This window comes from Oncorhynchus nerka, linkage group LG16 (assembly GCF_034236695.1).
Source record: "Oncorhynchus nerka isolate Pitt River linkage group LG16, Oner_Uvic_2.0, whole genome shotgun sequence".
NCBI lineage: Eukaryota > Metazoa > Chordata > Actinopteri > Salmoniformes > Salmonidae > Oncorhynchus > Oncorhynchus nerka.
Genome location: NC_088411.1, coordinates 10605294 through 10621600, shown reverse-complemented (window position 1 = coordinate 10621600; position 16307 = coordinate 10605294). Strand labels below are relative to the sequence as shown.

The window sequence follows — 16307 nt, the reverse complement described above, 5'->3', positions numbered from 1 at the left end:
GAGCCAGGTCTGCCTTCGGCGGCCTTTCTCAATAGCAAGGCTATACTCACTGAGTCTGTACATAGACAAATATTTCCTTCATTTTGTGTCAGTCACGTAGTCAGGTATTCTGCCACTGTGTACTCTCTGTTTATGGCCAAATAGCATTTTAGTTTGCACTGTTTTTTTTGTAAATTATTTCCAATGTATAAAGCAATTATCTTTTTGTTTTCTCATGATTTGGTTGGGTCTTATTGTGTTGCTGTCCTGGAGCTCTGCGGGGTCTGTTTGTGTTTCTGAACAGAACCCCCAGGAGCAGCTTGCTTAGGGGGCTCTTCTCCAGGTTAATACTCTGTAGGTGATGGCTTTGTTATGGAAGGTTTCTCCCTCTCTCTCAATTCAAGGGCTTTATTGGCATGGAAAACATATCCCTCTATATTCTCTCTCGCTCTTTCTCTCTCTCGCTCTCAGTGCGTGTGTTTATTATGGCGAGATGAGAAGTAGAATGCCTAAATGCCTCTAATCTGTCATGCATAATGTTGCATACACTACAATCAGAGAATACCCGCGGGAGGTAGGCTATACAACACTGCAGGGCGTTGCGCTCTTGAATGTCACCCAGTTCTCATCCGCAACCGGAAAACATCGCAAGGTTTCGACGACATCGGTATGAAATAGCAGAAACTGTTTGTGTCACGGAAGCGCAAAGATTAGGTTACGTAGTACACATGTATTCTGCAGATCCAGGCCTGCCAGTGGAAGGAAACGCAGCGGACTCAGAGGTTGTCTTACTAACGAGGAAATATTATAAGATATTCAAACATTCTGCTGCATATTTAAACTGAAGACCAGAAACCGCGGTTTGACGGTTTTGGAATTACGAACGCGTTCTTTTGGAGTGAGGTGAGTTCCATATGAAACCTTTATAAGACATGTTATTGTTAGCAGTGGGGGAGGGTATTGTCACTGATGGGTCGCAAGGAACACAGAAATTACAATAAATAGCTGCAACCAGCTTGCTGGAACATATTGTCGAGTTTCGGCCTATAGGCCTATTGCAATTTTAAAGACGTGCACCGCCTTAAAACAAATCTGGCTATTGGATACTTATTAATGTGCGATGAATTTAAACGCACACGGGACGCTATAAAACACGCTACATTGTAACAAGACTGTAACTACCTGCCGCGTTACGTTGTAACAACTACCTATCTCCGCTATCTCCGCAGCCGATACTGACAATATAAATGCCTTGGTTACATTTGACATGCTACATTTCTCAAATATGAAACACATGCCCACCATTCGGTAAAGAAATGGGCAATTGACAATTTGCCTACCACGGATTGAGGAGTATAAACTTGTGTTCGCAGGTTTACCTATTCTGCTAGTGCGTCAAGTCGACGTCTATTAAACAAGTGAGAGATATAGCAGCAGCTTGTGTAAAATTGTAACACTTTTGATGGATAATGTCGCCAGTTTATCTGGATCGAATACATTTCATCCAATATACCTAAAACACTGCAGAATAATTCATCGACGGTGTTATGGTCAGGCAGCTGTCACACCGACACACCCGTCTATCGATAATAAGATCGCTATTAATACAATTAATATAATTATAATGATGGTAAATATGGTTAAATCACATCTTCCTTTGACTGTCTATCCATTCGGTTAACAACACTTGGGTAAAAGATTACTGTCGCATTTTGTTTTGAAAGATGTTGGACACCTTCATTGGCCATTCCAGCCTAAGGTGTGTCACAGAGGAATGCAGTCAGGGGTATTTGACAAATTGCTTCTAATTCTGACGTTGCTCGTTCTTGCGGTCAGTGGTGATGGGCTTCGGGGTCTTCATTAGCTGGAAAAGTAGGCTGGTGAAAACCACCGATAATGTGAGAAGTCATGTTCATTTAGGTTAGATGTAGACACCAGCTGGGCATTATGCACTATGGAGAGACATGGATTGTTATGCACTTCAGTTATTGCTGTGAATGAAATGGCCCCCATTTTTACTGAAATGCCCCAGACCACGAACTTGTGATTTAGAGCGAGACCTTGAAACGGCAACAGACGATGTAGCCTTCACCTGTGGGTGGGTGATGTTGTCCGCGACGACATGCTTCATGGCTACAATTCAGTGCCTCCCTCTTAGCGCATATTCTCGCAGCTTCTCTCTGAGTCTCTGTGAGAGATGCGCTCTCTCTCTACCACTCATCTATCCGAGTGCCACATCTAAAGACGAAATGTCATAGATACACCTTCTACTGCTCCGTGGCTCCTTCTTTTAGTAAACCTTGTTGCATACAGCATGTGTTAGTGTTTTTATCCTGCCTGTTAGCTTTTCACAGACGAATTATGACGCAAATGCTCACATTTCCATTTATAATGTGAATCAAACTAGTGACAATTGATGTTGTTTTAATACAATGACACGCATACCATTCAATACAGTCCCTCTGTAGGTATCGTCATTCAGTTGTTTGCGCCGCCGTTCATTCTGCTCCAGAGTGCACGACTGCACGGAGCGATTTCACTTCCCTTTTGTGTCGGTAGATCATTTTGTTCAAGCTCCTCGAAACCTTTTTTTTTTTTAGTCCCTCCATCTCATAGCACGGTTTCAGGCCGTTGACATGCCTTTCATCCGGGATGAACCCCCCCGTGAATGCCCCTTCGTGTGAAGAGGAGGGGGAATGTGGCTGTGTAGGCCTATGGAGGTCAAGTAATGGTCTGTCGACTGTGCGGCCGTCAGCCAGTGGAAATGGGCCTACATTTGAGTAATGATTTTGTCTTGTAACTCCATATCAAATCCAGCGCTACCTCCCTCTCTCTTTTTCCTCTCTCTCTCTCTCTCTCTGCTTCACTCCTTCCTACTTATTTGCCTGAGCAATGAGTCTTAAATAACAATTTATGCAGGCTCAAATGGGCATCAGAAGGTGGTTCTAGTCACTCTCGATGTGATAGCTGTGAGATTTCTCTATTGGCTTGTGAGAAACTTTCCTAGCTCTGCCCCATATCTCAGCCAAACATGCAACTAAAGTGTTTGTTTTTTAAGCTGCTCTATTTAAATGCTAGCAAAGAACTTCCACAAACCTCAGGAAAGGCCTTTTTTTAAGCCAAAGAGAAACGATGTACAGTGCCTTCGAAGAAGTATTCAGACTCCTTGACTCTTTCCAAATTTTGTTATTCTAAAATGGATTAAATGTTTTTTTCCCTCATCAATTTACACACATTAAGCCATAATGATAAAGCAAAAACTGTTTTTTAAAATATTTTTTGCTCATTTAAAATTAAAATAAATAAATAATATTACATTTAAATAAGTATTCAGACCCTTTACTCAGTATTTGTTGAAGCACCTTTAGCAGCGATTACAGCATTGATTCTTCTTGGGAATGACACTACAAGCTTGCCACACCTGTATTTGGGGAGTTTCTCCCATTCTACTCTACAGATCCTCTCAAGCTCTGTCAGGTTGGATAGGGAGCGTTGCCACACAGCTATTTTCAGCTCTCTCCAGAGATGTTCGATCGGATTCAAGTCCGCTCTGTCTGGGACAGTTAAGGACATTCAGAGACTTTTCCCAAAGCCACTCCTGTGTTGTCTTTGCTGTGTGCTTAGTGTCATTATCCTGATGGATGGTGAACCTTCACCCCAGTCTGAGGACCTGAGCGCTCTGGAGGTAGGTTTTCATCATGTACTTTGCTCCGTTCATCTTTGCCTCGACCCTGACTAGTCTCCAAGTCCCTGCCGCTGAAAAACATCCCCACAGGATGATGCTGCCACCACCAATCTTCACCATAGGGATGGTCCCAGATTTCCTCCAGACGTGACACTTGGAATTCAGGCCAAAGAGTTCAATCTTGGTTTAAATCAGACCAGAGAATATTGATTCTCATGGTCTGAGAGTCTTTAGGTGACTTTTGGCAACCTCCAAACGGGCTGTCATGTGCCCTTTACTGAGGTCTGGCCACTCTACCATAAAGGCCTGATTGGTGGATTGCTGCTGAGATGGTTGTCCTTCTGGAGGGTTCTCCCATCTTCACAGAGGAACTCTGGAGCTCTGTCAGAGTGACCATTGGGTTCTTGGTCACCTCCCTGACAAAGGCCCTTCTCCCCCGATTGCTTAGTTTGGCCAGGCGGCCTGCTCTAGGAAGAGTCTTGGTGGTTCCAAACTTCTTCCATTTAAGATTGATGGAGGCCATTGTGTTCTTGGGGACCTCTAATGCTGCAAAAATGTTTTGGTACCCTTCCCCAGATCTGTGCCTCAACACAATCCTGTCTGGGAGCTCTACGGACAATTCCTTCGACCTCATGGCTTAGTTTTTGCTCTGACATGCACTGTCAACTGTGGGACATTTAATCAGGTAGGCCAGTTGAGAACAAGTTCTCATTTACAACTGTGACCTGGCCAAGATAAAGCAAAGCAGAGCGACTAAAACAACAACACAGGGTTACACATAAACAAACGTACAGTCAATAACACAAAAGGAAAGAAAAATTGAAAAATCTATGTACAGTGTGTTCAAATGTAGAAGAGTAGGGAGGTAGGCAATAAATAGGGCATAGAGGTGAAAATAATTCAAATGTAGCATTAATACTGGAGTGATAGATGTGCAAGTAGAGATACTGGGGTGTAAGAGGGTAAGTAATAATATGAGGATGAGGTGTGGCTGTGTACAGGTACAGTGATCGGTAAGTTGCTCAGACCGCTGATGCTTAAAGTTAGAGAGGGAGATATAAGACTCCAGCTTCAGTGATTTTTGCAATTCCAGTCATTGTCAGCAGAGAACTGGAAGGAAAGGCGGCCAAAGGAAGTGTTGGCTTTGGGGATGACTAGTGCAATATACCTGCTGGAGCGCGTGCTACGGATGGGTGTTACTATGGCGACCAGTGAGCTGAGATAAGGCGGGGCTTTACCTGTCAAAGACTTGTAGATGACCTGGAGCCAGTAGGTTTGACGACGGATACGTAGTGATGGCCAGCCAACGAGAGCATACAGGTCGCAGTGGTGGGTAGTATGTGGGGCTTTGGTGATAAAATGCATGGCACTGTGATAGACTACATCCAGTTTGCTGAGTAGAGTGTTGGGGGCTATTTTGTAAATGACATCGCCGAAGTCAAGGATCGGTAGGATAGTCAGTTTTATGAGGGTATGTTTGGCGGCATGAATGAAGGAGGCTTTGTTGCGAAATAGGAAGCCGATTCTAGATTTAATTTTGGATTGGAGATGCTTAATGTGAGTCTGGAAGGAGAGTTTACAGTCTAACCAGACACCTAGGTATTTGTAGTTGTCCACATAGTCTATGTCAGAACCGTCCAGAGTAGTGATGCTAGTCAGGTGGGAGGGTGCGGGCAGCAATCGGTTGAAGAGCATGCACTTAGTTTTACTAGCATTTAAAAGCAGTTGGAGGCCACAGAAGGAGTGTTGTATGGCACTGAAGCTCGTTTGGATGTTTGTTAGCACAGTGTCCATAGAAGGGCCAGATGAATACAAAATGGCATTGTCTGCATAGAGGTGGATCAGAGAATCACCAGCAGCTAGAGCGGCATCATTGATATATACAGAGAAAAGAGTTGGCCCGAGAATTGAACCCTGTGGCACCCCATAGAGACTGCCAGAGGTCCGGACAACAGACCCTCCGATTTGACACGCTGAACTCTATCTGAGAAGTAGTTTGTGAACCCGGCGAGGCAGTCATTTGAGAAGCCAAGGCTATTGAGTCTGCCGATAAGAATGAGGTGATTGACAGAGTCGAAAGCCTTGACCAGGTCGATGAAGACGGCTGCACAGTATTGTCTTTTATCGATAGCGGTTCTGATATCGTTTAGGACCTTGAGCGTGGCTGTGATTGAGTTTTACATTTGAAAAAAAAATACATTTTAGAATAAGGATGTAACATAACAACACGTGGAAAAGGGGAAAAGATCTAAATACTTCCAGAATGCACTGTAAATGATCCAAATGTCATTGCTTTTTACACTCAATGCAGCCTATGTCAATGAAATTCTCAATGCTGCCTTTGTCAATCAATCCCAAAAAACTATGGCTTGGAATGTCCAGGTAATAAGCTGGTGAAATGCTACTTTTATTTGATTTATCTTCCTGTTGTCTTCTCCATCTTTCTTAGGTCTCGAGACAGAAGTTCCACTTGGATGCCCAAAATACACACTCTGTCCAGATTTCATCATGAATCGGAATAAGCGCGAAAAGGAGTTTTACAGTTTAGATGTCGGTGATTCCACATTTACGGTTTTGAAGCGCTACCAGAATTTAAGACCCATCGGCTCCGGAGCACAGGGAATTGTCTGGTGAGTAGACGGAGCTGTGAATTAGACAGGAAAAGAGATGCGCTTTAGCCCAGTACTCATTATCAAGTGGCTACGTTGTTACGTTGGAAATTAACATCATCTAACATAACCATTTGATAGCTTTAAAAAAAAAATGGCATTGGAAGTCAATGTGATATGTTATTAGCAGGTTGTTTGTATACCATTGGTCCAGTATTAGGCTTCAATCACTTGAACCCCGTTATTGATATTGATCTAGGATGTGGGATAGTATGAACAACTCACATGCCTCCTAGTTAAAAATTTTTTTAAAATCATATTTTATTTAAAAAAGGATGAAAGACATTGATGTTTGGCCATGCTTGCCTTCTTCAGATTGCATCATGCAGTATGGACAAACCTGTTCTCTTTTGTGTTTCCCAGCTCAGCGTATGACCACAACCTCGAACGCAATGTTGCAATTAAAAAACTCAGCCGGCCTTTCCAGAACCAGACCCATGCCAAAAGAGCTTACAGAGAATTGGTGCTCATGAAATGTGTCAACCATAAGAACGTAAGCTATTTTCCCTCTCTCTCTCTCTCTCTGAACCTGCCATAGCAAAAAGGGGGTAGCGCAAAGTGAGAAAGGGGAGTTGTAAAAATGCCTCTCATTTTCACGACGGAGATCGTTCCAGAATGTTGCTATCCTCTTGGAGCTTTTACGCCAGCTCTTGACGTCTACGTTTTTTTTCTCCAAATGTTCAATTGTCTATTCTCTGTAGCGTTATCCATTTTTTAACCTGCTGTTTCAGTGCACCGTTATGCGGTGTGTTTGTCAGCACTGAATGCGGTGTCCCTCCATATGCTGCTCATAGAACCATGATGCACTGATGCGTTTTGTAACTCCACAGATTATTGGCTTGCTAAATGTATTCACGCCACAGAAGACACTGGAGGAGTTCCAAGATGTGTAAGTAACATCGTCGTCGTCCTTGGTTTTATATCGTATATGCTCAGTGTTCCCTGGTAGGCTGTAGTGCTGAAATGGCAGGAAGTATACACAACAATGGTTTTGCGCAGTGTATGGTAGTTGGGGGTCGGGGTCCATTGTGGGATAACGGATGGGTTAGTATGTTGCAGTGCATGGGACGAAATGTGATTTCATTCTCAGAGCGGAGGGAGGAACTGTGAGGATCTCTGTCTGCCTGATTGGAGCTAAAAATACAAATGAACAAATCATAGCCTGAGGGTATACGGACCGTTTTGCTATGACGGAGGAGGCAGCCTGTGTGTGTGTGTGTGTGTGTGTGTGTGAGAGAGATGCAATCGGTGTTTATTCTTGCATGTCCTTGGGTGTATCTGTGTGTGTTTGCCTGTGTATGCATATGTTTGTGAGAGTGTACGTGTCATCTCACCCACCCTTCCTTCCCTCTCCTCTGTATCCATCCTCAGCTATATTGTGATGGAGCTGATGGATGCCAACCTGTGCCAGGTGATCCAGATGGAGCTGGACCACGAGCGGCTGTCCTATCTGCTCTACCAGATGCTGTGTGGCATCAAGCACCTTCACGCCGCGGGCATCATACACAGGGTAGACGCACAAACACGCACGCTTTGCCTCGCCTGACATTTCTAGAGAGTTGTCCACCCATCCCATCTCTCTAAACCATATCCTCTCCTGACCCCACCCCCAGGATCTGAAACCCAGCAACATTGTGGTTAAGTCGGACTGCACACTGAAGATCCTGGACTTCGGATTGGCCAGGACAGCGGCCACAGGCCTCCTGATGACCCCGTATGTGGTGACCCGCTACTACCGAGCCCCTGAAGTCATCTTGGGCATGGGTTACCAGGCCAACGGTGAGTGAGGGACCAATCATCAGAGCTGTGCGTGCTGCGGAACGCTGCCTGTCGCATGCTTGGCCCACAATGTCCTAACACCCACCCACCCTCACAGCCCCACCACCCTCCCATGTCGGTGTCACAGTCTCGAGGTGACGGTGGCATGCCTGGCTATGCATGGTGGGTTACTTTTCCTCCTGTGTAGAGAGCCAGTGCACAGCAGAGGTAGCGCTTGTGTTTTCTAAGAGGCGGTGCAGAGGCGGTGCAGAGACGGTGCAGAGACGGTCCAGCTGGACTAGATGTCAGTGGGAATCCAGTCACGTGTGGATGCACGACGTTCACTTTAGTGCGCATGCCTTTAACAATGAACATTTCCCGCAACAATGTCTGATATCTCCGAATCATTGGACTCGGTTTGTTTTAGCGATGAAATTCAGTGCTCAAATACGGGGGGGGGGGGGGGGTTATTTAACTTCGACTTCTACTGCCTGGAAATATGGGCATCCCTGTACTCTTGACCGAAAAATTTCCCAAACGTTCCTGCTGACTTGTTGCTTTGCTTATTTTCTTCTCCTTCTTTCTATGCGACACACATCTAGTGGATATATGGGCTGTGGGCTGCATTATGGCAGAAATGGTTCGCCACAAAATCCTTTTTCCAGGAAGGGATTGTATCCTTGTGCTGCATGCAGCAGTTCAGTTCAGCATTTGAACGAGAGAGAAAAAAGCGCCGCCGAGTTTCTTTTTGAAGCCTTGCTCATTACAATGGATCGCAGAGATTCATGTCAAAGAGCAACTGTCGAAATTCCATCTCTCCTCTGAAATGCCTGACACCTCCTCACCCACTTCTACCCCCACTCTATCCCCCAAGCACCCATCACTGTAGCTTGAAGCACCTCTGACTCACACATCAAGCACCTGAAATAGAATGGTTTGCTCTTTTAATTTGTACCAAGAAATGCAATTGCAAAAGATACCCTCTTACCTCATATTATTGTTTGACGGTCTTCTTCCAAGATAAACAGCCCGTTTGGTCCGAAAATATGAAATGGACACTCTCTTAACACAGAATATCTTACGTGCTGTATATGGTGGCCTGATAGAGCTTTTGTCAATGATCTAAAATTGGCTTTTGTCTATTAAATTGATGGTATTCATTTACCCCACTGAGTCTTGAGGGTGGTGTGTAAGGCAGTTCTCTGGCCCTCTTCCACTTTGGTTAATAATATGCCAGAGAGTGAACCAGAGAGCCCACGCCGTCTCACGATGCACTGCTTAGTCGGACACTGACCGTGGTTTGACGTGAGAGTTTGCATGCGCTCATTTCCATTGTTTGCATTCACACACATCACCTTGTCTGCGTCGTTAAGTCGTTCCTTGTTTTGTTATTTTTCATTTTTTTTTTCTGTTCTGCATGCTAATTTTATTGTCATTTCATTTTTCAGTTGATGTCTGGTCTATTGGCTGCATCATGGCAGAAATGGTCCGAGGTAGTGTGTTGTTCCCAGGCACAGATCGTATCCTTCCCTGGACCCTCATCGTCCCTCCATTGTGTGTGTGTGTGTGAGTTTGTATGCATGTGCGTGCAAATTTGTTTGTTATGTGTGTGAAAGAGTGTGTGTGTTGTGGTGCTGAGACCGTCCTACTACTGCATACAAATTCATTTCCGTTGGGTACATGTGAATGGGTTTGTACCATAGAGATAGATCGAGGACTCTAGTGCCCAAAAGCCCGTTTCAGTATCTGCAGTGCCGTTGAGGACTTCCACCATTTTGAAGTAGTCAACTAGGTGGGACTTTCTATGGGTTAAGGAAGGATCACATAATTCCATCCAGGTCACCAGGAGGGATCAGCCAATTAATTACACTTGTGAGGAAACATTCTCTTACTTCAGATGGAAGTAAATCACCAACCTTGGCTTATACCGGTTCAAATAACACTCTAGGTGGCAGTATGCACCCTTTCAGTTTGTTTGCCAACTCATACAACTAGTAGAAGAAGAACATTCACTATTTCAAAATTGAGATGGCCTCAATGGTGCTGCCCCGTACTATCACAGACTCCATAATGGGACCGATACCATGATGCGATGTCTATGGTTTGTACCTGTCGGAGGCCGTTTCAACTGAAGGGAAAACTGTTCTGATCACTTCACCTCATTATACAGTCCCACAACGAGGCTTTTGCTTCTGTTTTCAGTGTTTTGTGTGTCTGTCTCATGGGAGAAGATCAAACAGCTTTCCCTTGATTACTCAATCACAGTTGCTCAACAAAGGCAACAGTGAAAGAAATGAGCCTCCTCCATGTGTCCAGTTTCCATAACTCTCCACGACAACCGATTTCTTCATACTAACTACAAACCCAAAACTTTGTCAATTGTCCCCCTTGTGGAAAAGCCTCTGAAAAGCCACGTGCAGCGTTTTTCTTACATGTTGGAACGTCAGATATTGATCAGTGGAACAAGGTGATCGAGCAGTTGGGGACTCCCAGTCAGGAGTTCCTGATGAAGCTCAACCAATCGGTAAGGACCTACGTGGAGAACAGACCCCGCTACGCCGGGTTCACCTTTGAGAAGCTCTTCCCCGACGTCCTCTTCCCAGCCGACTCGGAGCACAACAAACTGAAAGGTAAGCGGGGAGAGCACACCCCACTGTGGGACACCCAAAGCATGAAAACTGCAGTATTGTGTGTCATTGTGAGGTGCCTGTTGTGAGATGCAAAATGTCTCCTACATGTTTGTATGACTAAAATATTCTGAATCTATAGACAGTTATTTGCTGCGTATAAGTACATTACGTGCCTAACACTTTCTCTGATATATGCTAACTAATAGAGTCCGACTTACTTATGTGATCAATTGTTAATTCCACAGAAAGTAGTCAAGTTAGATGATGATGATGATTAATGCAGTCTTGTATGTAGTGGTTTGAGGCCTTACTCTCTGCTTTGATTCTAATCATGTTTGACTAAAGGACTATATTCTGGCACACTACACTAATTTATCAGCACAGTGAATGTCAGCCGAGTCGACTTTGTCCATGCCATTAATTTCTCTATTTTTCTTAATTGCCTCGCAGCAAGTCAAGCCAGAGACCTATTATCAAAGATGTTGGTAATAGATGCATCCAAACGGATCTCTGTGAGCGAGGCTCTCCAGCACCCCTACATCAACGTTTGGTATGATCCAACTGAAGTGGAGGCGGTAAGCACTTACTTGCTCATTATGTGGGCGTGTAGGGGTGGTTCTTGTGTTGTCTACTCTTATGTTAGATAATAACATGACTCTTCAGGTCTACTCTGTGTGTGTCTTAATGTGTGTGCATGCTTCTAAAAAACACATTTAGTTGTGGTTCACAGTAAGAGTGACCATGAAAGCCCTGTGAGTTTGCCTGCCTGCCAAAGGCTTAGGCCACATCAGATGATAAACGTCTCTGACTGTTTATCAGGCCGTCGCTGAAAGCAGGTGCTCTGGATTTGACTTCCATTGACAGGCAGGTTGTCATCACAGAGATTGCACTTGGATGTGTCAGCCTGTTTTTCCCTCAGTCTCGAAATCTCCACCTCGGCTAACGTGCAGTGTGTGGGTGAAGAATGAGACGTTGCACTCCCCTCAGTCATTCACCAGTTCCTCAAAACGGGAGAAAGAAAATTGGCCTTGAGACGTGTAGATTTGGCAGCAGTGTGGCAGCGCCTTGCACATATTTGAATGTGACTCAGCCAAGTGAAGAGAAGGTCATCAGTCGCCGTGTCACCCCACTTACAGTATGCTCTGTCCTGTTCCTGTTGCAGCCCCCACCGTTGATCACTGACAAGCAGCTGGATGAGAGGGAACACACAGTGGAGGAGTGGAAAGGTACAGTAGAGAGAGCGAAGCCATTTTGCTTACCCATGCTTTGACGCATACACCGAGCACTTTTAAATGTTTGCACTATGTTACATTACAAGTGCACATTACTCTACTAAGAATCTACATCTCACAATATACTTGTGGGACATTTAATATGAATATTTGAGTGTTATGCAGGTTTTTCTCCTTTGTGTGTGTGTCTGTTTGTCCTAACAAATCCCTGTCTAAAGTGTGTGGTGTGTCCTTTGCCTTCCTCCCTGTCTAATCTAAACCTGGTCTGATGATTTTTGACAGAGCCCTGTTTAACAGAGCCCTGTTTATTGACTATTCTCAAGTGTCGACTCCATGTCACACCATGCTTGCTGTGTTGCGGTCTGTCATGCTCTTCTTAGGTTTATGTCTCTTGTCTAAGGTTGCAAAATTCCCCAACTTTCCCAAAATTCCCAGATTTTCCAAAATCCCGGATTCCCAGATTTCCTCCTTATTCCCTCCTGAATTCTGGAAAACCTGAGCCTTTTGGTGAAGCTATCGGAAGTCGCTACTGTACTTGCTCTCTTTACCAAATGTTGTGTTCCATCACAGATTTGATATACATGGAGGTCCAGGACTGGGAGGAGAGAACGAAGAATGGAGTGATCCGGGGACAGCCAGCGTCTTTAGGTTAGTTTAGAGCGTTGTCTCTATGGGGAATGAGCACTCCCGCCCAGATTATAGCTTATAACTCTGGCCCAGCGTTTTTCCTGGTCAGGTCCCGTGGTCAGGAAAAACTGGTCCTAGTGCACTGTGGTAGGAACAAATTGAGACGGGCACTGTCTCTCTGCCCATAATCGGCTTCTGTTCCAGATCCGACTTGAAGGACCATGTTCATTTCTTCAAGAAACGTTCCTCTTTTTCTCTCTGCTGAAATGTCATAGCCTAACCAGAAGTCATTTGTGGTTCAAGTCTGACTTGATGCCCCTTCTATGTTTCTCCATACATGTAGCACAGGTGCAGCAGTGAGCAGCGGCTCCCAGCAGTACCCTTCTGTATCGTCCTCGTCCGTCAACGATGTGTCCACCGACCCCACCCTGGCTTCCGACACGGACAGCAGCCTGGAGACAGCCTCTAACACGGACCCACTGGGCTGCTGCAGATGACTATCACCCTGCCCTGGGCCCTGTCCCACCGGTCCCTCCGCTTGTCTTCAATGGTGTAGAGTTTAGGCCAGTTTCACCTTTTTTTAAATGATTTTTTTATCCTTTATAATTTTCCCCGAAAACTACTGCTACAGAGTTATTTGAGTTATTTTCTTTTTGAGTCCAGGCTGTAATTTATTGTGGCATATCAATATTTTTTTTAACCTGAGAATGACTTCACTACGCTGTGGTTTCGACCGCTGGTGAGAATTTGAGAACATATATAAAAGCTTTATCAAAGCTTTTTTGTTTTTGTTTTTAGTTTCATCAACTTTTATTTCAAGATACTGCTATTTCAACTGGCCATATTGATGTTGAATGAGTTTGTACAGATTTTATGGTAAATATATTTTTTTCAATTTTAGTTTGCAGTAAGCCATTTCAACTATCATTTAATTGATGTCTAATTTTAGTACTCCCCTTCAGAATAGTAATATTACTTTGCCTATTTCATATGGGATTTTGTGTTTTATTGCGTATATCCATTGGATTGAATTTCGAGAAACTTTAGAACTGTTTTCCTCTTGTGAGTCACTACTTCCTTGTAAAAAAATCCAAGTTGATGAAACAGCTTTCTTTTTTTTCTCTTTGTTCTTTGTTAGTTTAGTCTTAAAATATCTCAAAATGCTGTTTGATTCCTGAACCATTTTTCCTTTTGGTAAGAGAAGAAATGTTTTGTTTCTTTTTTTCAGTAAAAAAGTTTGCCTGAATTTTCTTTTCACATTTGATGGGTATTCCAGTATATGATCAAAAGGATGCCGATAGGTCCAGACAGGAAACAGCTCAGAAGATCATTTGAATTATTGTCACGAGAGCTGAAGGCACTTCTTCCTCTGCTCTGGTCAGTTATTCACCCGTGGTTCTTTTCTCCAGGTGGCTTTTGCTTTGACAGTGGGGTTATGTTAAACACTAGGACAGGGAAAGATGGCAGTGGCACTACTGTACAGGTGTATGCTGAGAAGCGTTGTGAGAAACGGGATGTGACTAGTTAGAACACACGACTTGTGAGGAGTCCTATGAAGACTGCGCTTCGGTTCAGTCCAAACGTGGACGTAGAGAGGGCTTGTGTATGTGGTGATGCTGATTGTCTTCGGAGGGATGGAGATTTTGCAGGCTGCAAGCGCAGAAACAAACGATATACCCCCCCCCCAAAAAAAAATTGGATCTCATTTTATTAATGTAATATCAATGTACCTGAATGATTTTGTCTTTACGGTTGCCAACGTGCTGCATATTGAACATTTCAGATTGGGAAAATGATGAGTGTAATAAGATGAGTCTCAGTGAAGGTATTGGCTAAGCCCTTTGCAGAAGGTGTATGCATGTGTGCACTAAATCTATTTCACACTAAGCTTAGTACAGTACTTCACAAAATAATTACTGAACCACCACGAAATCCAAGGTAGTCAATGATTCTGAACTGTATGCAATAATAGTGTCCCTCCAGTGTATTTTTTTTTAAATGATTTTGCTTTTAAAAGGGAAAAGTGCCTGTAGTTTGTCAATCGTTCATTCCTGAGTATCTAGGAAGAAGAGTAGTCGTCATGGTGTGTATACTGTAGGTCATTAATGGTTTCTGATAAGGACTATAGTAGTTTCCACAAATAAGTCAATCACATTTTGAGGCCGTTATCAAAAAATGCACTGTATATTTTTCTACGGCATCGGTATGACCCTGAAGTTGGAGACTACATTCTGTCAAGCGGATGATGTATTGCTTTAGAATATTTTAGCACATAATATACATTTGAAATAGTTTCAGAAAGGGGCAGTTTTAGGTAGGTCTTTCATCAAAGTAATTTTTAAATTTTTAATTAAAAAAAATATAACAATCACTGGTAGGCATGTGCGGTTTGCGGCTTTACTTTGCATAATGAGAATGTGCTTGATGATTTTAGAAGGGAAGATTTCTTTTGCCTAATTTCCTCGGTTTTATATTAAACCAAATGTATTTGCGCTGAATGGTAACTATGGCTGTGGCAGTGTAGATGTTATGTGGTGGTGTTGAATAATTCCTGTCCTAAATAGAGTCATTTCAGAATGTAAAATGTAACCTCATGGATTATTTGGCAACATGGCCGTGTTGTGGAAGGGGAAGCAGAATAACAGCCAATGAGATCTATCCACTATTATAGAAGCTGTGTTATAACACAATAACATAATTCATCAAGACAAGATATTTTTTTATTTTGTTACTTTGAAGTGGTCTTAATTTTGTTAGCCCAGCATTATTGGGGATACATTTGGAATTTGTAGACTTTCTTTTGATTTTGTATCACATCTCTTGGGGGAGAAAAAAAAGTATCATCATGATTTTAAAGTAGGCTTTGATGAACTACCTCACTAAATTTCAATAAGTTATTGGATACTTAGTTGCCCACATGATTAGCTATTGAAGACATGTGAATACAGATTCCGTTATTTATTTATTTGAAAGTGTACTATTGTCAATGTTAGGAAACTTCTAGTTTTGTACATTATGAATACTTCACCTAGAAGTAAAGATAATTGTTTATGTACATTTCCTTTAAAAAAAAAAAAGTTCATGTGCAATACCTTCTGCAAAATGTGCAAGGAGTAAACTAAGTGATGGGTCTAGCCCATGTTAGTTTGTATGTTTCTGAAGGTAGAGAAATGTTTGGTACTGTCAATCCATGTTTTCCTTTTTTTTATGAATTAGGATGATTCTCTATGACTTTAATCTAGTCATGTTACGTAATCGGTCCTATACCAGTCCAATCTGTGGCCAGAGGGAGCAGAGAGAGGGGAGTACATCATGCGTGGCCAATAGATTTTGATCGGTAAGGCCAAATAATGGTAAATAAAAGTTTTAAAAAGATAAGTAATACCTAAAAACAAAGTCATATGTATGGTGCTGGTTTGTTATGTTTGCTAGTGAAGCCAGCCATGCAAGTAGTTAAGAATTCTTGGCTCTGTGTGTCTTGGACCACAGCCAATGAACAGTGCACTACTCGAATAAATGCATTGGGATCTGATGATACCCCCCCCAAAAAAATAAAAAAATATGTACTGCAAATAAAATAAACACAATTTGAGTCATGCATTTGCAGGTTGTTTTTGTACATGATCTTGAGATTTTGTATAATTTGGTGGTACAATGAGTACACACCAAGTGCTAAGTGTAAGATGAACTGAACACAAGCATGCTGACCCATACAGCATCACTCACA

The 16307-nt window shown here is 43.1% G+C and overlaps 1 protein-coding gene across 3 annotated transcripts; it reads left to right on the top strand.

The window, feature by feature from the left end:
* Positions 1-662: 662 nt before the first annotated feature.
* On the top strand, positions 663-16176 carry LOC115144005 (mitogen-activated protein kinase 8-like). 3 transcript variants are annotated; one of them, XM_029684574.2, is made up of 12 exons: positions 663-882; positions 6114-6294; positions 6697-6826; positions 7164-7222; positions 7705-7843; positions 7947-8112; positions 8694-8765; positions 10539-10721; positions 11172-11296; positions 11884-11947; positions 12524-12601; positions 12929-16176. In XM_029684574.2, the coding sequence occupies exons 2-12, from the start codon at positions 6173-6175 to the stop codon at positions 13075-13077; spliced, it is 1287 nt and encodes a 428-aa protein (XP_029540434.1). In that variant the 5' UTR covers positions 663-882; positions 6114-6172; the 3' UTR covers positions 13078-16176. The 3 variants fall into 3 exon arrangements, with proteins under 3 accessions (XP_029540434.1, XP_029540433.1, XP_029540435.1); XM_029684573.2 differs by lacking the exon at positions 8694-8765 and adding an exon at positions 9540-9611 and having other exon boundaries at positions 666-882; XM_029684575.2 differs by lacking the exon at positions 8694-8765 and adding an exon at positions 9540-9611 and having other exon boundaries at positions 668-882; positions 12924-13023.
* Positions 16177-16307: the final 131 nt, after the last annotated feature.